At 40.7% G+C, this 25415-nt stretch overlaps 1 protein-coding gene across 2 annotated transcripts in view; it reads right to left on the bottom strand.

Annotated features, from left to right (window-relative positions):
• Positions 1-24055, bottom strand: part of ITGBL1 (integrin subunit beta like 1) — a 206057-nt gene extending 182002 nt beyond the window's left edge. The window contains exons 1-2 of one of the 2 annotated variants that reach the window (XM_060079597.1): positions 23603-24055; positions 22465-22682 (exon numbers count right to left, since the gene is read on the bottom strand). In XM_060079597.1, the coding sequence (XP_059935580.1) occupies positions 22465-22682; positions 23603-23700 (316 nt within the window). In that variant the 5' untranslated portion in view covers positions 23701-24055. The remainder of the gene's footprint in view (positions 1-22464; positions 22683-23602) is intronic. The other variant, XM_060079598.1, reaches the window with a different exon arrangement.
• Positions 24056-25415: the final 1360 nt, after the last annotated feature.

Below are 25415 nucleotides of genomic sequence, written 5' to 3'. Positions count from 1 at the left end.
ATGGCCGCTGAGCCTGCGCGTCCGGAGCCTGTGCTCCGCAACGGGAGAGGCCACAACAGTGAGAGGCCCACGTACCGCAAAAAAACACACAAAAAAACAAACACATTGTGCTACATAAAATATTCTTCTATGGTAGAATAAGTGTGAAAATTAAAGAGAGTAATTTAACAAAAATGTAGATAAATGGCTTACTGAACATGCACATGGAAACAGACAACAACTGAACCTATTTCCTTGCATGGTAACATGGATCAATAGTTTGGTTTTCATTGAATCACTGTATTTTATGGCATTTGGAACATGCATTATCCAAAGATCAGTTGGAAGGTGCCATAAAATGACAGATTTGGTATATTTAAGTACAGTGGAAAGGAACACTCCCCCTTTGACTCATAGAACGTTACATCTATATTTAGGGAATTCCTTTTTGCGCAATTGATATGAATTCCTTCATTGAATATTAGTTTCTAGATACATTTTTTCTTTTTAACTTTCTTGCCTCTTCATAAAAATCCCCAAGATGCCAATATAATTTTCCATGTAATTAATTTAATATGGCTACACTTAAAAATGAAACAAAATTACCTCCCAATTAAATCTAAATATCAGATATCCACAATCACATCAATCATTAATTTCACTGAAGAGCCACTATATTCAAATATTTATGTTAAATGCTGTGGCTGAGAGAATTATTGCCGACAGCCCCACAACGCCCTCCTGCCTACCCACCTCGCAGAGTAGAGAGGGCAGAGCACAGCTCCTGATGCCCTGTTCTCCTCTAGACATCGTTTTGGAGATGTTTAATAAATGCTTGTTAAATGTAATTTAACTGAGGCTCAGAGAAGTTAAGTGACTTGCACAAGGTCACACAGTAAGTGACAATAGTGAAGAAAGAACAGTTTGTTTTGTTTTTAAATTCTAATTCCCAGGCACTTTCCTGAGCAGCCTGCCTCTGCATTTCCATCCTATCCAAACCTTCTCACTTAGCTCTCCCAAAGGAAAGTTTTTTAAATAATTTTATTTATTTTATTATTTTTGGCTGCATTGGGTCTTCTTTGCTGCACTCAGGCTTTCTCTAGTTGCAGCAAGTGGGGACTACTCTTCGTTGCGGTGCACAGGCTTCTCATTGCAGTGGCTTCTCTTGTTGCGGAGCATGGGCTCTAAGCATGTGGGCTTCTGTAGTTGTGGCGCAAGGGCTCAGTAGTTGTGGCACATGGGCTTAGTGGCTCCGTGGCATGTGGGATCTTCCCGGACCAGGGTTCGAACCCATGTCCCCTGCATTGGCAGGTAGATTCTTAACCACTGTGCCACTAGGGAAGCCAGGAAAGATTATTAAAATTCAACAAAGGCTTTATTAATGACAGATCAGTGTATTGCCACTCATAAGTCTTAAAATTCTTCATTTGGCATATAAGCATGGATACTTGAGATATAGACATGCAGGAACGCCAGGCAGATTGATGAGTGACATATGTAGGATGTCCCCAGAAGCCTCATATCATGACCCAAAGGTGGACATACCCACCTTCAAGGCACAAAGGAAACCCTCATGATGATCTAATCAAAATTGTTCAGTTTTCTATACACATTTTTCTTCTCTCCCTGTGCCTTTCTGTCAGTTCACATCTCTTTGTTCTAAACAAGGCTCTCTATATATTAAAAATTACATGTATTTGAATTTCTGGATTTCATATTATGAACACTTTAATTTTATAAAAGCAAAAAAAATCTTTAATGGGATTTGTTCATAATAGCCAAAATATGTAATACACAAAACAACACTAGTTAATGTCCATGAAAATAACAAATATATATTCAACTCTCCTACCTATGTTTCCTTTTGCTTTTATAGAAAAGGAAAACCAGAGGTTGTAAAAGAGTTTCTCCCACTGCTGGCTCCAGAGAATCCTTTTTATTTGGATAATACTTGGTGCTAAATGCAATCACTCTAAGAATTTCAGTTACAGCTAAGAGAAGTGCTCTTTGTTGGTATGACAAGTAATTTTAGTCCCAGTGATTTCTGCTACTTGGACTTCTTTTGATGCTAAATGAATGAGGCGTTCTTTCTTCTGCCCAGTATTTGAGCTTTTATGCCCACTATCTCTGACATAAGACAGATAGAAGAGTCAAAAATCTGCTTCTCTAAGAAAAAAATTAAGATATATTTTAAATGTAAAAATGAGGTCCCTGGGCTTCCCTGGTGGCACAGTGATTGAGGGTCCGCCTGCCGATGCAGGGGACGCGGGTTCGTGCCCCGGTCCGGGAAGATCCCACATGCCCCGGAGCGGCTGGGCCCGTGAACCATGGCCACTGAGCCTGTGCGTCCGGAGCCTGTGCTCCGCAACGGGAGAGGCCACAACAGTGAGAGGCCCGCATACCGCAAAAAAAAAAAAAAAAAAAATGAGGTCCCTGAAAATGGTGTTTTCATTTCAAGACTCCAAATTCATGAAAATATTTTCCCTAAATATGTGGTTTTAGGACAACTTTATTATGCTTGAAGAGAAGCTGCCTGGTGATTTGGGGGATAGATTTCTTCTCAGGTTACTCAGTATGATAGATGGAGAATAATAATTTTGACTACCTCTTACAAGTTATATGAGAAGTGAAAGAATTCATACATATGAAAATATTTTCCAGCAAAGTACTCAAATATAAATAGATATTTTCCCATTATTCTTTTGTATTACTAATGCAGCACTAATTTTAGGGTTCAAATCTATCCAAGCAAGCAATTGAAAAAAGTCTATCCAGTGCATAGCTAACATATCAAATATTTTCTTTCTTTCTTTCTTAAAAACAAATTTTTCTTTTTCTTTCTTAAAAATGAGTTATTTTCATGGCAATACTGCTCTTAGAGCTTATATATATACGTAATGGTGTTGACCAAGAAAGCAAAAAAAAAAAAAAAAAAAGTCTGTAACTTGTCTTTTGTATTTTGGAGAAGAAAAGGTTTAATTAAATGGCCAAGTCGTTTTGTTTAGAAAAATAACTAGTTTTGTCTAACTGTTCTGCACAGCAGAAAATGACAGCCCTGAAAGAGCAGTAATGACCAGTTAGGAAATACATTTACCATGCTTTGATTTTCTGATTTTGGCTTCTTACTGTCTCCAATTGATTAAATCACAAATTTATGTTAATGCCTTGCTATAAGAGAAGTTTCTAAGCAATACTAAACTCATTGACCTTTTTTAAAAAAATTTTTTTAGCCTGGCTTTTCCTAGGAAATATCCAGATAAAATAATAAAACAGGAAACTGGAGTGGGTAACTATTGACTTGGAATAATTTGATGTTTGAACGAGTGACTATGTACAACTAGGATGATAGCGCCCTTGGCATAGAAACTTGTCCTACCACATAGATTAGGACTGAGGTTACACGAGGTCAAACCAGCAAGCATTCTTCTCAAGGTCTTATTTTTCTTTTCCCTTTACAAAGCCGTCATTCTACCCAGCCTTAAGTAAGATGATTTAGAGTAGAGAGAAGAAAGAGTTCTATTACAAAATATAGTTTCTTATCTGCCAGGAAATGTGATCCTTGAAAAGACAAAGCACTCTTTTCCAAAGAAAATGAGATTTGCAACCTTCTTGCAGCTTTCAATCTTTATCAAGTTAAGAGTTAATGGAAAATAGCTTGAGAATTTACCTGTGTGAGGCTCAGAAAATGCCCTGGCAGGTCCCCCTGGTCCTCCCTGTCCCAGCAGTTCTATACTTCTCCCCCCTTCTCAGATGTGACTCATGACCTTGAATCCCAGACCAGGCTCGGAATCTAAATTTCCCAAAGGACAAAGGCTTCAGATCTCCCAGTTCCACCCGGTTTGAAGTTTGCTTTTGCCAAGATCCTCAACATAAGAAGACACTTTTATTAACACTTCTGTTGACTGGTGATACCGTCTTGCGTGTCTTGGAGCCCGACTCACTCTAGTGGAAATGTGTACATGCTTGTGCAACAGCCAGAGTGCTAGAGAGCTGTGTGCGTGTATGAGTGTGAGCGTGCATAAGCAATTGTAAATCGAATGCTCTTTCAAGTCTCCTATATCAAAAAACCAAACACGCAGGCTTCCCTGGTGGCGCAGTGGTTGGGAGTCTGCCTGCCGATGCAGGGGACATGGGTTCGTGCCCCAGTCCGGGAAGATCCCACATGCCGCGGAGCAGCTGGGCCTGTGAGCCATGGCCGCTGAGCCTGCGCGTCCGGAGACTGTGCTCCACAATGGGAGAGGCCACAACAGTGAGAGGCCCGCGTACCGCAAAAAAAAAAAAAAAAAAAAACACAAAAATTAACAACTGCAACCAACCAGAATGTTCACTAATAGGCAAATAGTTTAATGAAGTAATACATCCATACTATATAGAACATCATATGCCTATGAGAATTCTTAATCATAAATATATATAAAAACTAGAATGAGGGCCATGATGTATTCCTAAAGAGAAAAAGCAAGAAAGAGGAAGGGAAACAACCTGTGTGTGTGTGTGTGAGAGAGTGTGAGTGTGTGTATGTGTGTTCTTAACATGCATATTTATATAATCATGGGAAAATATGGAAGTATACACCCTAATTTAATATTAACTCCAGAGGTTATGATTAAAAGTAAGTCTAGAGGGAAGTCATAGCACACATATATTTAACTTACTTGATTTCCATTATATGTGCCTAGGCAATTAAGGTATATATTTGGCAATAAAGGTAGGTGGAATAATAATTTAAAAGCATAGAAATTCTGTCATTCCATCCACTGAGTGGAGGCCCCAAGTGGTTATGAAATGGAGCAAGAAAGTGACATTACCTCTGGGGGCTGAGTTTCTTGATGTCTATTTCCTAGCGTCAGCATATTACTGGGCTGAGTGGCCCCAAAAGAACGATCCAGCCAAAGCCTGAAAATGTCTTCTAGCCATGGAGTAAACCCCCATTTACTAGTGTTTACTGTGCTATACTAACTGAGATATGGTGGAATAAACTCAGACATGGAGCCTTCCTTGGAGATTTGTCAGGGTAATATTTAAACTTCAGATGTTTGATCTTTGCGGTGATGTAGAACCTGTTCTCTGCCTAAGATGCAATGCTGCTGTATTAAGTTTTTATTCAATAAACGTATTTTTTTTTACTTTTTGTAGCAAACATGTATTACGTTTTAATAATTTTAATATACAGATAAATCAATTGAAAATTTTTAAATATTTAAATACATAAACAATTTTTGTATTCTCTCTGGTCATTTATATTCTGGTAACCAGACATTTAAAAATTATGTCTTCTCATGGAAATAATAACCTCATAAATACTTTTCGGCAAAAAAGTAGTATATGTTGACCATGTAAACAGGTACAGGGAATATACGTCCATAACTGGTCACTTAGTTACTAGTAAATACATTTAAAAGCAAAGACATATTCCTTTTTGCCTTAAAATAATCCCCTTAGAGATGCCAGGTTTAATCACAACAGTAATAATAGCTACCATTTAGAGTGATCATTAAACATCAGTGATTCCATTAGATGCTTCATGTGTATTTTCTCACTTAAACTTTACAATAACCTTCCCCAGAGTGTCAATCAGAGCCCATCTTAGAGAGGAGTAAACTGAGTCTTGCAAAGTTTACCAAAACTGCTGAAATCCATGGAGCAGGTAAACAGGTATGAAATCCAGCCCTACTGGTCTCATGAGTTCAAGCTCTCAACCACTGTACATATTCTATTTGCCCTACTTTAATAGACTTGAACTTTTAAAATAAAACCATTGTTTCAGACAGAGTTATATTTAGCTGCCGATGACAGAAAACCCCAAAATGACAGGGGTTTAAAGAGATAAAAGTTTATTATTTTCATGCGCAACAGCAATCCAGAGGTAGGCAGTCCAGTACAGGTGTGGCAGGCTCCACAGTCTCAAAAAAATCCAGATTCCTGTCTTGTGGCCAAGCTATCCTCATAGGTGGCCATATACTCATCCCTTGATTCAAATGGGCTGCTGGAGTACTAGTTACAAAAGCCAAGATGTGGAAGCAACCTAAGTGTCCATCAACAGATGAATGGATAAAGATGTGGTACATATATACAATGGAATATTACTCAGCCATAAAAAGGAATGAAATAATCCCATTCGCAGCAACATGGATGGACCTAGAGATTATCATACTGAGTGAAGTAAGTCAGACAAATATTATACATCACTTATACATGGAATCTAAAAATAATACAGATTTATTTATAAGACAGAAATAGACCCACAGACATAGAAAACAAACTTATGGTTATCAAAGTGGAAGGGGATGGGGAGCGATAAAACAGGAGTATAGGATTAACAGATACAGACTACCATATATAAAGTAAACAACAAGGACCTACTGTATAGCACAGGGAACTATATTCAGTAACTTGTAATAACCTATAATGGAAAAGAATGGATAAAAGGATATATATATATATATATATATATACACACACACACACACACACACACATATATATTTATATCTGAAAATCACCGTGCTGTACACCTAAAACTAACACAACATTGTAAATCAACTCTACTTCAATTTTAAAAAGGGGGGCTGCTGGAACTCCAGGTGCAATCTAGGCAGGAAGAAAGGTGGAAAGGCAAAACAAATTCCTCCTACAAGCTAGCCCCCTTCTGGTTCTCACAACACCTCCCCCTGTGTCTTCTGTCTCCTAATCCAGCTGTCTTCCCATTAATGCAATCTGCTTCTTAAGTTACAGGATCTTAAATCCAGAGAAATATAAAGCTGGTTTATCTCATCATTTTATTTATTTCCTTTTTTCTCCCTGTGGAGGTATGATTAGAAAATTCAGATGAACTCACCAGAGAATAAAATTTCTGTAATAGTAGAATTTATTGTTATATGCAAAGCCATACAAGAAGATATTATTGCCTTGAGAATATAGAAAATTTACAATTTGGTTTATATTTTTAAGACCGCCAGCTATGAAAAAAATTCTGATGGTTTTTGCATCCAAACCTAGACTCGAGGCTTTAGCATGTAACAGGGGGCTTTGAGGAGTTTCCAAACTCTCCATAAAATGTACATAGGATAAAAACATGTTAGTGACAAGAGTAGTACTATTATTCATAAAAAATAGGAAGGGAAGCTGTTTTAATCTTTCCCGTCTTTGAACGAAGTTTTAGTGTTAGAAAAAGAGAACTTCTTTACCAACTATTAATTGTAATTCAAATGTGACTTCAGCAGCCTAATAACATTTAATTGACAGAATAGTGAAAAAGACAATCAAATTAGGAGCCAACCAAATAATTTCTCACTGTCTTCATGAAATGTATTGAAGAGGCAGTCGCCAAAAGAATTCCCCAATAAGATACTGATTTGTAGCAGGTTTACACATGTGATAACAATCCCAAGGTGCCTTTTCTATCAGGAGTACTAGCATTACAAAGATTTGAAAATGGAATGTCTCCCCCCGCCAACAGGTAGCAGTCCCCCAGGAAGATGGGTTATGTGTGTGTGTCTCTGTGTGTAACATTTAGATGCACACACATTCATAAACACACACATGTGAATGTGATTGTGCACGTTTATATAGTCACATATACGTGATATAAACACATACATATGTAAACATGTTTGAAGACATACTTATGTATTCACATGTATATGACATGTGCGTACAAAATTAAGGTATCAAATACGTATTCATACACACATATATATGCTTGTATGGGCAATCAGAATATATATGTACAAAGAGAACCATCTCAGGCCTTGTTACTTATATTATTTATGTTATTTATAAATACATATACATTATAAAGCAAGATGTGAAAAAACATAAATGTACATATAACGTTAATACCTGAGGACATCAACTCTCAGGATAGAGGCCAAGACTTCAAAGACTGTGGATGAGCAAGAAACAAGATGATAAAAATAATAGCTAAACTCCTTGCCCCAAATGAGCAGAATTTGGAAATGAAATAAAAATTATGAGTAGTGAAAGAAACAGGAGTCTGAAGAGGAGAGGGATGACTGAGGCACACAACTGGAATCCTGGGGGTTTTACGAACTAGAATGATTACTATTCAGTCTTAAGGTGTTTACATTCCTGTGATTAAACAACCCCACCGCAATGTCTCTAGAACATTTAGTAATGTTCATTAAATACAGCTGACCCTTCAACTACACAGGTTTGAACTGCACAGGTCCACTTATAACGTGGATGTTTTACAATAAACATGTACCACAGCACTCCAGGATCCATGGTTGCTTGAACCTGCAGATACAGAACGGCAGCTATGGAGGGCCAACTGTTATATTCAGATTTTCGATTGTGTGGCAGTCAGCAATCCAACCCCTGCATCGTTCAAGGGTCAGCTGCACTCAAAAACTCTGTGAAAGTGAGTTATTTTGATTTTGTTTTGTATTGTATTGCTTTTCCCATTTTTGTAAGCAGAATGAGTGGGTTCTGGGATCAACCTATTTGAGATCAAGACTTTGGAGGAGATTAAGAACAGCCTGGAAATACAGCCATCTCAGTGGAAATAAGAGACAGAAGCAGAAACACACTGAGTGTAAGCCTTGCAAATTTGCAGAAATCTTGGGGTTTCCAGTAAAGAAAACGACTGAAAATTCCAGATTCACAGACTAATCACACAGTATTGAGGGGAGGGCTCTGGAAACTTCCATCCAAGTCAATTATGATAGTGAAAATTGGGGTGAAGTTTTCAGGGACAGGAACACACAAGTCAGCTTCTGAGATAAAGACAGAAATGAGGGTCAGAAACCTAGAAGTCCACTGAGTTGGAGCATGACCCCATGCGTCTTGGTCTCCTTAAGCTGGCCAGGGCTGAAAGCTCACCCAGACTTGACACTATAGGGCAGGCCTGTTGTCTGAGGTGAGATAGTTCCAAGCGCTCACTGACAGTCAGAGGAGGAAATGTGAAACATAGATCGAGACCCAGAAGAAGATATGACATGGGAGGAAAATCACTTTTGGGGAGTAAATATCTTAGGACCAAGTATCACAATAGGGTAGCACAGGGGCATCTGACAGAAGTAAACATAGTAACTCGAGTGACCTGCTCATCACTCGTATGTGCTTGGCATGAATATTATCCCCGTCTGATACAATTATTGACCCCATTTCACAGGTAAGGAAACAGACATTAAAAGCATCTGAGTAACTGGCCCGTAGCTCCACAACTGGCAAGTGATAATGTCAGGCATTGAACCTCAGCAGTGGCTGAGGTTCTAAGTCACGCTTCATGTTCTGGACCAAAAACCTGGTATTCCTTATCATCACTGGTGTGGAAAAGTCTGGATCTAGGAACATTAGATCCTGTAGATAAGCTCTGAAAGACGGAAAAGACAGTACTTGCATAGCCTGGATGGAGCATAAGAACAGCCAGGTATTAATGGCCTTGGAATCTCTCTCCCTCATGTACACACATCATGGCCTTCCTCTTGGGCTTTATAGAAGGATGGCTACGGTAGGAAAAAGAAGGGCCCAAAAGATGTTCACATCCTTGTTCCTATAAATATGTACGTATGTTACCTTACATGGCCAAAGGGACTTTGCCAATGCAATTAAGATCATGGATCTTGAGATGGGAAGATTATACGGGATATCTGGTTGGATCCAATCTAATCACAAGCATCCTTAAAAGGGAAACACTTTACTTTAACCCCATCCTGTCTGGGCAGGGAACAGACACCCTCAGGTGACCTACAGGCAGCGGTGAGGCCAAACCCAAAGCTGAACCCCAGGAGCTGTGTGAACAAAGAAGAGAAAGGGAAATCTCTCATGAAGCCTCAGGAGTAGCAGATAAATCTCCACAGTTAACTTGATGTACCCTGCACCTGTGGAATACCTGAATAGACAATGAATCATCCCAAAATTGAGGCAGTGGGCTTTGGGAGCAACTGTAGACTTGGGGTTTGCTTTCTGCATCTAATTTGTTTCTGGTTTTCTGTTTATCTGAGTTTAGTATTAGAGCTTATTATCATTGGTAGATTTGTTTATTGATTGGTTGCTCTCTTCCTTTTTTTGTTATATATAAATATATACATATTTATATATTTTTTTCTTTTTCTCTTTTTGTGAGTGTGTATGTGTATGCTTCTTCGTGTGATTCTGTCTGTATAGGTTTGCTTTTACCATTTCTCCAAGGTTCTGTCTGTCCTTTTCTTTTTTTTCGTATAGTTTTTAAGCACTTGTTATCATTGGTGGATTTGTTTATTGATTTGGTTGCTCTCTTCTTTCTTTTTTTATTACTTTTTAATTGTTTTATTTTAATAATTTTTTATTTTAATAACGTTATTTTATTTTATTTATTTACTTTTCTTTCTTTTTTATTTCTCCCTTTTCTTCTGAGCCATGTGGCTGACAGGGTCTTGGTACTCCAGCCGGGTGTCAGGCCTGAGCCTCTGAGGTAGGAAAGCTGAGTTCAGGACATTGGTCCACCAGAGACCTCCTGGCCCCATGTAATATCAATCAGTGAGAGCTCTCCCAGAGATCTCTGTCTCAATGCTAAGACCCAGCTCCACTCAACGACCAGCAAGCTGCAGTGCTGGACACCCCATGCCAAACAACTAGCAAGACAGGAACACAACCCCACCCATTAGCAGATGGGCTGATTAAAATCATAGTAAGTTCACAGACACCCCCAAAACACACCACCGGATGCAGTCCTGCCCACCAAAAAGACAAGATCCAGCCTCATCCACCAGAACACAGGTACCAGCCCCCTCCACCAGGAAGCCTACACAAGCCACTGAACCAACTTTACTCCTGGGGTCAGACACCAAAAACAACGGGAACTACGAACATGCAGCCTGCAAAAAGGAGACCCAAACACAGTAAGTTAAGCAAAATGAGAAGTCAGAGAAATACACAGCAGATGAAGGAGCAAGGTAAAAACCCACCAGACAAAACAAATGAAGAGAAAATAGGCAGTCTACCTGAAAAAGAATTCAGAGTAATGATAGTAAAGATGATCCAAAATCTTGGAAATAGAATGGAGATAATACAAGAAATATTTAACAAGGACCTAGAAGAACTAAAGAACAACACAATAAATGATGAACAAATGATGAACAACACAATAAATGAAACTAAAAATTCTCTAGAAGGAATCAGTACCAGAATAACTGAGGCAGAAGAACAGATAAGTGATCTAGAAGATAAAAAGTGGAAATAACTACTGCAGAGCAGAATAAAGAATGAAAAGAATAGATGACAGTCTCAGAGACCTCTGGGACAACATTAAACACACCAACATTGGAATTATAGGGGTCCCAGAAGAAGAAGAGCAAAAGAAAGGGACTGAGAAAATATTTGAAGAGATTATAGTTGAAAACTTCCCTAATGTGGTAAAGGCAATAGTCAATCAAGTTCAGGAAGAGCAGAGAGTCCCATACAGGATAAATCCAAGGAGAAAGACACCAAAGCGCATATTAATTAAACTATCAAAAATTAAATACAAAGAAAAAATATTAACAGCAGCAAGGGAAAAGCAACAAATAACATACAATGGAATCCCCATAAGGTTAACAGCTGATCTTTCAGCAGAAATTCTACAAGCCAGAAGGGTGTGGCAGACATATTTAAAGTGATGAAAGGGAAAAACCTACAACCAAGATTACTCTACCCAGGAAGGATCTCATTCAGATTTGACAGAGAAATTAAAACCTTTACAGACAAGCAAAAGCTAAGAGAATTCAGCACCACCCAACCAGCTTTACAACAAATGCTAAAGGAACTTCTCTGGGCAAGAAACACAAGAGAAGGAAAAGATCTGCAATGACAAACTCAAAACAATTCAGAACATGGTAATAGGAAAATATATAGCAATAATTACCTTAAATGTAAATGGATCAAATGCTCCAACCAAAACATAGACTGGCTGAATGGATAAAAAAACAAGACCTGTATATATGCTGTCTACAAGAGACCTACTTCAGACCTAGGGACACATACAGACTGAAAGTGCGGGGATGCAAAAGGATATTCCATGCAAATGGAAATCAAAAGAAAGATGGAGTAGCAATTCTCATATCAGACAAAATAGACTTTAAAATAAAGATAATTACAAGAGACAAAGAAGGACACTACATAATGATCAAGAGATCAATCCAAGAAGAAGATATAACAATTGTAAATATTTCTGCACCCAACATAGGGGCACCTCACTACATAAGGCAAATGCTAGCAGCCAGAAATGGGAAATCAACAGTAACACAATCATAGTAGGGGACTTTAACACCCCACTTTCACCAATGGACAGATCATCCAAAATGAAAATAAATAAGGAAACACAAGCTTTAAATGATACATTAAACAAGATGGACTTAATTGATATTTATAGGACATTTCATCCAAAAACAACAGAATACACTTTCTTCTCAAGTGCTCATGGAACATTCTCCAGGATAGATTATACCTTGGGTCATGAATCAAGCCTTGGTAAATTTAAGAAAATTGAAATCGTATCAAGTATCTTTTCCAACCACAACACTATGAGACTAGATATCAATTACAGGAAAAAATCTGTAAAAAATACAAACACATGGAGGCTAAACAATCTACTACTAAATAACCAAGAGAGCACTGAAGAAATCAAATAGGAAATTAAAAAAATACCTAGAAACAAATAACAATGAAAACACGATGACCCAAAACCTATGGGATGCAGCAAAAGCAGTTCTAAGAGGGAAGTTTATAGCAATACAATCCTACCTCAAGAAACAAGAAACATCTCAAATAAACAACCTAACCTTACACTTAAAGCAATTAGAGAAAGAAGAACAAAAAAAACACCTAAGTTAGCAGAAGGAAAGAAATCATAAAGATCAGATCAGAAATAACTGAAAAAGAGGTGAAGGAAACAATAGCTAAGATCAATAAAACTAAAAGCTGTTTCTTTGAGAAGATAAACAACATTGATAAACCACTAGCCAGACTCATCAAGAATAAAAAGGGAGAAGACTCAAATCAATAGAACTAGAAATGAAAAAGGAGAAGAAACAACTGACACTGCAGAAATACAAAAGATCATGAGAGATTACTACAAGAAACTGTATGCCAATAAAATGGACAACCTGGAAGAAACGGACAAATGCTTAGAAAAGCACAAACTTCAGACTGAACCAGGAAGAAATAGAAAATATAAACAGACCAATCACAAGCACTGAAATTGAGAGTGGGATTAAAAATCTTCCAACAAACAAAAGCCCAGGACCAGATGGCTTCACAGGCCAATTCTATCAAACATTTAGAGAAGAGCTAACACCTATCCTTTGCAAACTCTTCCAAAATATAGCAGAGGGAGGAACACTCCCAAACTCATTTTATGAGGCCACCATCACCCCAATACCAAAAGCAGACAAAGATGCTGTAAAAAAAGAAAACTACAGGCCAAAATCACTGATGAACATAGATGCAAAAATCCTCAACAAAATGCTAGCAAACAGAATCCAAGAGCACATTAAAAGGATCATACACCATGATCAAGTGGGGTTTATCCCAGTAATGCAAGGATTCTTCAATATGCACTAATCAATTAATGTGATACACCATATTAACAAATTGAAGGAGAAAAATCATATGATCATCTCAATAGATGCAGAAAAAGCTTTCTACAAAATTCAACACCGATTTATGATAAAAGCCCTCCAGAAAGTAGGCATAGAGGGAACACACCTCAACATAATAAAGGCCATATATGACAAACCCATAGCCAACATTGTTCTCAATGGTGAAAAACTGAAAGCATTTTCACTAAGATCAGGAACAAGACAAAGTTGCCCACTCTCACTACTGTTATTCAACAGAGTTTTGGACATTTTAGCCACAGCAATCAGCGAACCAAAAAAATAAAAGGAATCCTAATTGGAAAAGAAGAAGTAAAACTGTCACTGTTTGCAGATGACATGATAGTATACATAGAGAATCCTAAAGATGCTACCAGAAAAGTACTAAAGCTAATCAATGAATCTGCTAAAGTAGCAGGATACAAAATTAATGCACAGAAATCTCTTGCATTCCTATACACTGATGATGAAAAATCTGAAAGAAAAATTAAGGAAACACTCCCATTTACCATTACAACAAAAAGAATAAAATACCTAGGAATAAACCTACGTAAGGAGACAAAAGACCTGTATGCAGAAAACTATAAGACACTGATAAAAGAAATTAAAGATGATACAAACAGATGGAGAGATATACCATGTTCTTGGATGGGAAGAATCAACATTGTGAAAAAGACTATACTACTCAAAGAAATCTACAGATTCAATGTAATCCCTATCAAACTACCAATGGCATTTTTCATAGAACTAGAACAAAAAATTTCACAATTTGTATACAAACACAAAAGACCCCGAATAGCCAAAGCAATCTTGAGAAAGAAAAATGGAGCTGGAAGGAATCAGGCTCCCGGACTTCAGACTATACTACAAAGCTACAGTAATCAAGACAGTATGGTACTGGCACAAAAACAGAAACATAGATCAATGGAACAGGATAGAAAGCCCAGAGATAAACCCACACTCATATGGTCACCTTATCTTTGATAGAGGAGGCAAGAATATACAATGGAGAAAAGACAGTCTCTTCAATAAGTGGTGCTGGGAAAACTGGACAGCTATATGTAAAAGAATGAAATTAGAACACTCCCTAACACCATACACAAAAATAAACTCAAAATGGATTAAAGAACTAAATGTAAAGCCAGACACTATCAAACTCTTAGAGGAAAACATAGGCAGAACACTCTGTGACATAAATCACAGCAAGATCCTTTTTGACCCACCTCCTAGAGAAATGGAAATAAAAACAAAAATAAACAAATGGGACCTAATGAAACTTCAAAGCTTTTACACAGCAAGGGAAACCATAAACAAGACAAAAAGACAACCCACAGAATAGGAGAAAATATTTGCAAATGAAGCAACTGACAAAGGATTAACTTCCAAAATATGCAAGCAGCTCATGCAGCTCAATATCAAAAAAACAAAGAACCCAATCCAAAACTGGGCAGAAGACCTAAATAGACATTTCTCCAAAGAAGACATACAGATGGCCAAGAAGCACATGAAAAGCTGCTCAACATCACTAATCATTAGAGAAATACAAATCAAAACTACAATGAGATATCCCCTCACACTGGTCAGAATGGCCATCATCAAAAAATCTACAATCAATGCTGGAGAGGGTGTGGAGAAAAGGGAACCCTCTTCCACTGTTGGTGGGAATGTAAATTGATACAGCCACTATGGAGAACAGTATGGAGGTTCCTTAAAAAACAAAAATAGAACTACCATATGACCCAGCAATCCCACTACTGAGCATATACCCTGAGAAAACCATAATTCAAAAAGAGTCATGTACCACAATGTTCATTGTAGCTCTATTTACAATAGCCAGGACATGGAAGCAACCTAAGTGTACATTGAGAGATGAATGGATAAAGAAGATGTGGCACATATATACAATGGAATATTACTCAGCCATAAAAAGAAATAAAATTGAGTTATTTTTAGTGAGGTGGATGGACCTAGAGTCTGTCATACAGAGTGAAGTAAGTCAGAAAGAAAAAAACAAATACCATATGCTAACACATATATATGGAATCTAAAAAAAAAAAAAAAAAAAGGGTTCTGAAGAACCTAGGGGCAGGACAGGAATAAAGACTCAGACATAGAGAATGGACATGAGGACATGGGGAGGGGGAATGGTAAACTGGGATGAAGTGAGAGAGTGGCATGGACATATATACACTACCAAATGTAAAATAGATAGCTAGTGGGAAGCAGCCGCATAGTGCAGGGAGATCAGCTCGGTGCTTTGTGACCACCTAGAGGGGTGGGATAGGGAGGAAGTGGATATGGGGATATATGTATACATATAGCTGAGTCATTTGTTATACAGCTGAAACTAACATACCATTGTAAAGCAATTATGCTCCAAGAAAGATGTTAAAAAAAAAAAAGTGAAGCACTTTTCTAGGCTATGGTGAAAGAGGGATGTGCCAGTGCAAGACGCTTAGAGGGAGGCATCATGAGAAGGATCTGACACCTGCTGTTCGTTCTGAGATGCAGATGGGTATGCAAGGCCCCAAGAGAGGCTTTTGGGAGATAAGGGACACTCTGAGTTGACAGCCAGCAAGGAAACAGGGACCTTGGTCCTACAACCCCATGAAACTAAATTCTCTCAATGTCGAATAACCGAAATGTGTTCTCTCCAAGAGTCTCCAGAAAGGAATAGAGCTTGCCAACACCTTAAGCCCTGGGAGACCCACGTCAGACTACTGACCTACAAAAGTATAAGAAAATACATTTGTGTTGTTGAAGTCAAAAGATGAGTGGCAATGTTATAGCAGTCACAGAAAACTAACACAATGGCAGGCAGGATATGGAACTTAGGAAAATGTTTGGTCTCACTTTGTAACTCCTCAGACAGGGAATTCGTCCAAGGACCAAATCACGGATCTCTGCTCCTATGGCACTGGTCCTCCACCTCCAGGCCCTGAGCATCACAAGGCACCAGATCAGACTTAACAATCTGTGTCTGAGGCCCAGGGAGCTGGGCAGCTTTTGGCGGGGTTGGGGGGGGGGCGCGGTTCTGATCCCAAGAAGCATGGGATGGCAGCTTTAGCATCATGTCTCAAAAGATGCTGAACGTCTGTGAGAACCCTACTGTGGCAGTTTATGCTCTACAAATTTAAAATCTGTATCACAAATAAATTTGTTCCCATGTTCCCTTCTCTTTCTGGTGAAATTTTACTTAAAAGATGACTGCTGAACTTGTCACATTGACACTATTTGATCTCAACACTATGATGTGATAAATACGCTCTTCTGGATTATCAAGGTGTGGAGATGATCTGGTCCAAAGACAAGGTATTTCAGTGTCTACAGTAGAGCTGCAGGGTGCGGTCCAAATAAAGCCAGACAGTTGAGAGAAAGTCATGTGCAGGTCTGGCACTTTCTTTGAGAATGAAAACCTTTAATTTTTATGTGTCCCTTGGGGTAAGACAAGATGCATTTATCCAAATTGGATGAACCTAAGAGGCCAAAGCTCAGAAAAGAAGCTTGGATGACATGGGGAAGCTGGCGGTGCAGGCTCCTTGAATGTGTTCTCCAAAACCTCAAGACATGTGAAGACCAGGATGAAAACACAAGCAAAAGAGGCAACAAAGAAACTGGAGTCTGTCTGTTCAACACACTCGTTTACTGGAGGGGGCGCTAAAGAGCAGTGAATGCTCTTAGGTGCTTGGTGCTCAGTGAAGGGGCAGAGAGGATACTGAAAAGAAGTAAAGGGGGGGCTTCCCTGGTGGCGCAGTGGTTGACAGTCCGCCTGCCGATGCAGGGAACGCGGGTTCGTGCCCCGGTCTGGGAAGATCCCACATGCCGCCGCGGCTGGGCCCGTGAGCCGTGGCCGCTGAGCCTGTGTGTCCGGAGCCTGTGCTCCGCAACGGGAGAGGCCACAACAGTGAGAGGCCCGCGTACCGCAAAAAAAAAAAAGAAGAAAAAGAAGTAAAAGGTGGTAAATACCAGGGGGCCCAGGCAGAGGTAAAGGAACGGGCAAGTAGGACAGGACAAGGTATGAAGGAAGGAAGAGAAGGTGGAAAATGGACGCTGACAAAGAAAGGAAAAACCAAAGGGTGATTCCACAAAATAGTCTTGGAGACAATTATTCAACAATCTAAGAAAAATGTAACTGTGATGAAAAAGCAGGTCAAACGCTGCTAGGAAAGGCTATAAAGAGCCAGGAAGTCCAGTTCTCATGAGTAATTATATACAATTCTTATACTATTTATTTAACCATGTAGAAGTCAGAAATATCTGCAAGAAAAAAGTTACTGATATTTGCATAGTAGGTGCATTTCTATGTATCTTAATTATTTTCATACCATGTGTGTTTACATATATAAATCAATGCTTACAAGGATCTTTATAATCTGAATAAATGTATAAATTATATTAAATATATTTATACATAAATATTAAAAATTCTTCTGAATAATACCATGCAGAAGGTAAGGTTCTTTACCTCTATAAAGACGTTCCAGAAAAAGAAACGAAGTTTCAGAAAAATCAAATGACTCTCAGGGTGACTGACAGAAACAAGTTAACCCAAGTTAACAATTCCGACAAGATTCCTATCCCACCCCAGAAGGGCCATAAAGTCCAGACTCATTCTTCTAGGAATAATTCTTCATTTTACAGCAATTCCAGATAAAAATAAGTGTTTTTAATTTAATAGGGACTTTGCACCATTGATTAGGAGTTATCTGGTTCTTCTCACTTCTGCCACAGGCCCACTCACTGGCACCATCTTACTCATCCTTGGGTACTAAAGCATGCTGATTCTACCTTCCAAAAGTCTTCAAAATGCCTCATAGTTCTATTCTTATTCTCTCTCCCAGGACTATAAGTTAAATAGCATCCAACCTGAGTTCCTCCCCATCAAGTGTCTACCCCAACCTGCTACGCCCCCAGACACCATATTACTTTTCATGCATCAAAGCATTAATCATCTATCGCTCCCATGTTCAAACTGCTTCACGGCTCCTATACGCTACTTAACTGAGCACAAGCTTCACATTCAGGTTCAAAGCTCTCTACCACATGTCCACCTCTAACTCTCAATATATCTTCTATCACTTTGCCCACAGCCCTAAGATCCAGCGAAGCCAAACCCAGAGCCCCTCACTCTTCTCCAAACACACCCACGTGCATTTCTGCCTCTAAACCATTCCTTGAATTTTTCTTCACTCAGAATTCCAAAAGTGTACCTCTTGGATTAAAAACCTCCTTATAGGGCTTCCCTGGTGGTGCAGTGGTTGAGAGTCCGCCTGCCGATGCAGGGGACACGGGTTCGTGCCCCGGTCCGGGAAGATCCCACATGCCACGGAGTGGCTGGGCCCGTGAGCCATGGCCGCTGAGCTTGCGCGTCCGGAGCCTGTGCTCCGCAACAGGAGAGGCCACAACAGTGAGAGGCCCATGTACCAAAACAAAAAACTTCCTTATACCTAAAGATTTATGTCCAATGCTACCTTTTTCTAGAGAACTTTTAACCACAATATTTAATCCCTACCTTAATGGAACCCTCATAGAAATTTGTAGAAACTCATAGTCTGCATTGCTTTATAGGCATTTGGTATTTCTCTGAACCTTCCCACTCAGTGGGAAGCTGTAATATATTTCTCATCTTTTATAGCACCTTTAACAGCAAACAGAGAGTCTAGCAAACATACAGCACTTCATAGTATTTGCTAAATTGGATTCAATTAGCTCTTCCAAGTTCCTAAAACTGAACTTTTTTTTTTTTTTTTTTTTTTTTTGCGGTACGCGGGCCTCTCACTGTTGTGGCCTCTCCCGTTGCGGAGCACAGGCTCCGGACGCGCAGGCTCAGTGGCCATGGCTCACGGGCCCAGCCACTCCGCGGCATGTGGGATTCTCCCGGACCGGGGCACGAACCCGTGTGCCCTGCATCGGCAGGCGGACTCTCAACCACTGCGCCACCAGGGAAGCCCATGAAACTCTCTTAAGTGATATATTTCAAAAGTGATTTAAAAAGATGTTTAAGAAACCTATATTTTATTTAAGTGTAATCACAGGTATTCAGAGGGTTATCCAGGATGCCTTGAAGTACTAACTGAAAGTTTGTTTTTATGCAACCAAACATTGGACTATTCTCAAAGAAATGAGAACCAAAATGAGTGTACTCCTCATTAGATAATCACACCCACAGGAATAATTGCTGGGCCAGAACTTTATGCTACAGAAGTCCAAGGAAGATTCATGTGCCAGGAGCCAGTGGAGACTCGGAGAAACAGACCACTTGTGATAGTGTAAACGTCATCACGCTCAACCAGTGCAACTAAAATAAGTATGTCTCTTATGATTCACAGTGTAAGGATCCCAATGGACTTAACTTTAAAAGGGCATGGTGCATCTCCTACAGCTGCTCTGAGGCTGGGCCAAAATAGTTATCCTTGCTTGACCTTTTGAGCTTTGGATCAATAACAGGCACAGACTACATTAACAAAACAAAATTGCTTTCACTGCATCAAATGACCAACAAATACAAAGCCAGGTTATGTATCTATCAATCTCTCTATCTTTCTATCCATCCATCTATCCATCCCAGCTCACCTTTTGTGCATCACAAAATAATGTGTTATATAGACATATATAAGCATATTATTATGTATTGAGCACTTCGTGCAACACACTTTTCTAAGTCTTTTGCATATGTTAAACCTCACAACAATCCCATAAGGTAGGTACTTTATTATTCCCATTTTACAGATGAAGAAATCAAGGCTCAGGAAGTTTATGTAACTGCCCAAGTTCATACAGCTGTTAAGTGTGGGATTTGAATCCTGGAAAATCTCCCCCAGAGCCCATAGTCTTAACCACTCTACAAGTCACTCCCAGAGCCTGATTTTATTCTCTTCATGGAGGTGGGGGAAGTCTCTGGAAGCTACTCTATTTCTGGAAATCACCTATAGGGGCTTATCATAGAGGTAAAGGCCCAGGTGCACATAAAAACATAAAAGACAATCTGCTACATTTCTATCTTGCTGGCTATAATATAGGAATTATTTCTTGAAGACGGAATTGAGTAGCTAAACTTGAAGCACAGAACAGGCAGGCAAGCTGGCAGGACCGCCAGATAGGCTGTGTGTAAGGCTGTCCTCACTTCCCTTGCAAATGTAGCCGCAGAGGCAGATTCTGCACCAGGCCTGGAGAGTAGGTGTCAATGAGAAACAGTCAGAAGAGTACGGAAACCAACACAGTTATTTCATTCAGCCTTAAATAGACACATTTCACCTTCTACAGGAATGCACACACTAGCAAATAAAACCACGCATGACTCAGTGCCACATTTTGTACCAAGGAGGAAGGAATGTAGTGACAAAGATGGTAGGAGGAAACAATGAATCATTTCCCATGGGAGGTAAACAAAAGTACACATACCATAGCATTCGTTTCACAGAAAGGGAACCGATCAGCTTCCTCAAAAGGGGAGTTTTATCTGGCAACCAAAACTAGCTCACTGGCTGAAAAACTGCATCTTGTTTCTTACTTTTCCAATGAAATGGTGATACAAAAGGCCCGAAAAATGTGTTCAGACTCATGATATTGAAGAGGCCTTGCCAGAGGCAATCAAAGCCGGAGAAGCCAGGTAGCAGTTGAATTTGGAATGAAATATTAGACAATACTTAGCTTTCATTCCAAAGGGCTGCCCTTAATAACACTGCAGCTTGTGGGAGTGACAAAGCTAAAATAAGTTGTGGCATTCAATATGTTTGAAGGATTGAGCCGCAGCCTTCAAGGCTAAACAAACACTCAGAAGCACCTGTGCCCCTCCAAGTTACTCATACGACTATATTTTTTTCATGGCCAAACAGCCTGCATATTAAGTATCCCCCCGGCACTTCTGGGCCCAGATGCCAAGGGAAAAAAAAACATTTTGCTATAAACTGATGCGTGATCTCTCTGTTAGTGTTGGACTCTCGTTCTCAGCTACACTGTGGGTGAAATAAGTAGATTTTTTTTTTCCTATGTATTTGCCAAACCCTGGTGGGAAGGCACTGTGTAGTCCTTTTACTGACAGTGTCTGGATCATTCACAATGACCTGATTGAGGTTCTTTGGCCCTAAGTAAAGAGCTCGGTTATGTGACACTGGTTAGAGGTTAGGGGTATTCTCTGTGAAGAAATAGCTTGACCCTTTCCAGTATCAGAATCCAAATCACTCCTTAAAAATGTGCAAGGGAAATGAATGTATTTTCACTCCGCCCTTACAAAATACCAAGTTGCACCACAGCCGAAAAATTGGAGCAGCTAAAACAATACAAAAGCCATCGCTTCCAAGAAAATAGGGCCCTGCTTGTTTTTCGGATACAGTTTTCTGATATGTGCACCTCTTTGTGAACTATATGCTAAGTATGAGAGGGCAAGTCCACGTTCAAAGACACAATCTGCTCCACTGGAATTTAGGGAAATAATATCCCCCTGTGTTTCCTTGGTAAAAATAAAATACAGGCCAGAAACTAACACAAGATTGTAAATCAACTACACTTCAATTAAAGTAAAATAAAATAAATACAGGCTTACAGTCTGCATATATTATGATTAATAGTCGTGATTAGGGTAGGAGAGCCCAGCGAAATCATTCCATTTACGAGGCAGTTGGGAGATTTGGTCCGTAATACGGAACTAGAAGTAGAAGCTAAGTGAGATTTATAATTAAGCGAATGAATCTTACACGTATTATTTCCACTGAAGTTTGGACCCCAGGGCGGAGGCAAGCGTTAAGAGACATGATTCCAGAATTGGGGAGCAAAAGGACGGCCTCCCCGGCAGCGATAACTTCCAGGGCTGTAGGAGGGGCCGTCCCCACCCCTCTCGCCCCGGGAGTGCGTGCGCCCCGCCCCGGCGGGCGCGGCGGGCCACGCGGAGGGGACAGCGCCGCCCCCTTACCTGCACAGGTGCTCCCGTCGTAGGTCTCGCACATCCACTCATGGCACTCGCACAGGGGCCCGAAGTACACGCCGGGCTCGCTCACGTGACAGATGCAGACCCCGCAGTCGCACCGGCCGCGGCCGTGGCACAGAGCGCCCCCTGGGGGCTGTCCGGGCGCCCGGCACCGGCGCTCCGACTCGGCCCGGGAGAGCCGGCACGCGGCGCCCGGGCCGCTTCTGCAGGGGCGACAAACCACAGCGGGGCCACGGTCAAGCCCAGACACTGCCCCTTCTGCTCGGGGTCCACCTTGCCTCCCAGGGTCCATTCAGATCCCAGATCCCAAACGGAGACGTGCAACCCCATGGATAGGAAGCCTGGGACCCCACGTTTCTCTGGGGACCAAACTGATACCACCCATGGGCCATCCCTTAAGAAATGACCACGACCCAAAATGTCCAAGTGGTGACCTGCCCACCTGAGAACAGGACCGTCTTCCAGGTGGACTAGGTGATCCGGCCCTGCTTCTTGGCGTTTTGCCACTGAATCTTACATGCATATTTAAATACAAATTAATCCAAACTAAGACCCTTGGCTGACTTTTCAGTTCTCTTTAAAAAGTCCCATTGCTAGCTGGTGGCCAGGGGCAGTTATTTTATGAAAAATAAGAGATGAATATATAGAAAGAGCTTTACATGTTATGATAGCTTAGTGCCTAATGCATTTTCAAGTTGCAATAAGTGATGCTTATGAACTATACTTTTAAAATGTAAAAGTTTGGTTATTGTGATGTGCCCCAAATTCTCTCTTAAAATGTAGTGCAGAATGTAATACAGACCCCATGGAATAACTCTGCCCTATAGGCGGTGAGAACACCCAGGTACACATAGGATGGCAGATAATCCTCCTGATATGTATTGGAATAGGAGGAAACTATATATTCATTTAATGATTGTATTTTTCCGAAGGAAAAGCAAAAGGACAAGGATAAAGCAATACACAGTGTAGATGTAAGGAAAGAAATAGGATCAGGTTGAAAACAGTTTATCTCGTGTCCAACTTCCTGACTGCTCTTGGCTTAGGGCAGCCATCCTGAAGCTTGAGTCCTGCCACGCAAAGCAGGGCAGGTCTGTCTGAAAGGAAAACAAACCAGACTTACCTCAGAGATGGCGAGAAGCTTTGAGGAACAGCTGACAGCCCCGCGAAGAGAAGGGAGGACGCCAGCAGCAAGAAGTTCCTGAAGCCTGCGGGACGCATGCTGAGTTTCCCGGCTGCGGAGGCCAGCAGAGCTGCTGCAAGGTGGCGCACACGGGGCCGGGGGTCGGGGAGGCTCCGGTGGGGAGAGGTGCCACCAGCAGATGGCCGGGCAGAAGGACCCACAGACACCCAGGCGTGCAGGTCCGGGGCTCTCACCGGAGCTGCAAGGGTGTGGATGAGCTGCCTGCTAGGATTTGGGCAGCAGCACTGCTCTGGGCGGGGTGCTGGTACGAAACCCCTCAAGTGGAGAGTCTAGGCAGGGAAGTAATTAGAAACAGTTGTACAAGCAGATGGTTTATTTTGACATTAAAAAAAAAGTCCTGTTCACAGATTTGAGAAAATCGTTTCTTTCTTCAAGTGCAGGCCCCAAAAATATTTGACAAGAGGATATTTGGGCTGGCTGATGTTAAAGGGACAGGTAAAATAATCCCTGCGATGGGATGGGGAAGGGGGAGGTTGGTGATGTCAGCAAGAACACTTGCGTAGGGAATTAGTTTCACCACATGGTTTTCAAAAAGATGAACTGTTTGACTGTTTGGGGTATGAGTTGTGAGGGGGAAGCAAAATTGATAAATAGCACTTTTTTGGACTTTTGATCCTTTGTTTTAAATTATGGGTCTCTCGTTTCTTAATCCTTTAAAGAGGGTGTCATGCTTCTAGTTGTTTGGGCCAGTAGTTTATCACACCATATTTTTTCTTAACTTGGACAGTTCAAACTGTAGTTGTCCCAAGTTCACCCTGTTCTCCACCACGGATGAAGTATGAGAAAATAAAATGTGTGATTAGTGTCAATGGCACTGAAAAATCATCAGTGTCATTTATGAAGCACATACGATGTGCCAGTCACTTCATATATTTTATCTCCAATTGTGACAATAACCACACATTTGTTTACTCATTAGGCAAACACAGGTTTAGCGTCTGTTAGGTACCAGGCTCTGGGCCAGATAGAGAAGACACAGCAGGGAATTAAGGAGACAGGATCCCTGCTCTCGGAATCCACTGGGCTGGCAGACCTAAAACAAAATCACAAAGATAAAAGGAAGGAAGGTTGAAAGTTCCTTCTAGCTTAGCTCCAGGCATCTGATCTAGTCAAGATGGCATTTGAGCTGAAGGCTGCAGGAGGAGTAGAAGTAAGTTGGGTGGAAATGGGGAAGAGGTGGCAGAGAGTGGGGTAGCATTCTTATTCCCATTATAAAGATCGAGAAACTGAGGGCAAAAGATGACCTCTTGCTCAAAGTGACTGATTTGCTCAAATTCATACAGGAAGTTGGGGTTCAGCTGAACGCTGTGAGCCCTCAAATCTCCCACACTGTCCCCTCCATTGTGCGGTCATCTGGGAGAGGTGTTGTGGAAGGTTCTAGGGAAGGGAAGAAACATTCTCCCTTTGCCCTAAGAAGACCTTTAGATGCAGTGGATCCTCATGAAATAGAACCATCCAAGTGGTGGCCCTGGTCTTAAAATCAAGGATCATATAACAGGATGGGATCTCTCCTGTCATTTACCTACCTGAACAGACATAAGACCACCCCCAACATTTACCTGCTGGGGCAAGAAGGCAAAAAGAGGTCTCCTGAACAGAGCCCACACTTTTTCTCCTGCTTCACCAGAATCCGTCTGTACCAGAAGAGGCTCTGCCTGGGGCACATCCTTAGCCCAGGCAGCTAAGCCTCCTTCAAAGTCTGACCCTTGGGCTTCCCTGGTGGCGCAGTGGT

Source organism: Mesoplodon densirostris, chromosome 17 (assembly GCF_025265405.1).
Source record: "Mesoplodon densirostris isolate mMesDen1 chromosome 17, mMesDen1 primary haplotype, whole genome shotgun sequence".
Taxonomy (NCBI): domain Eukaryota; kingdom Metazoa; phylum Chordata; class Mammalia; order Artiodactyla; family Ziphiidae; genus Mesoplodon; species Mesoplodon densirostris.
This window is presented reverse-complemented; position numbering and strand designations above follow the sequence as displayed.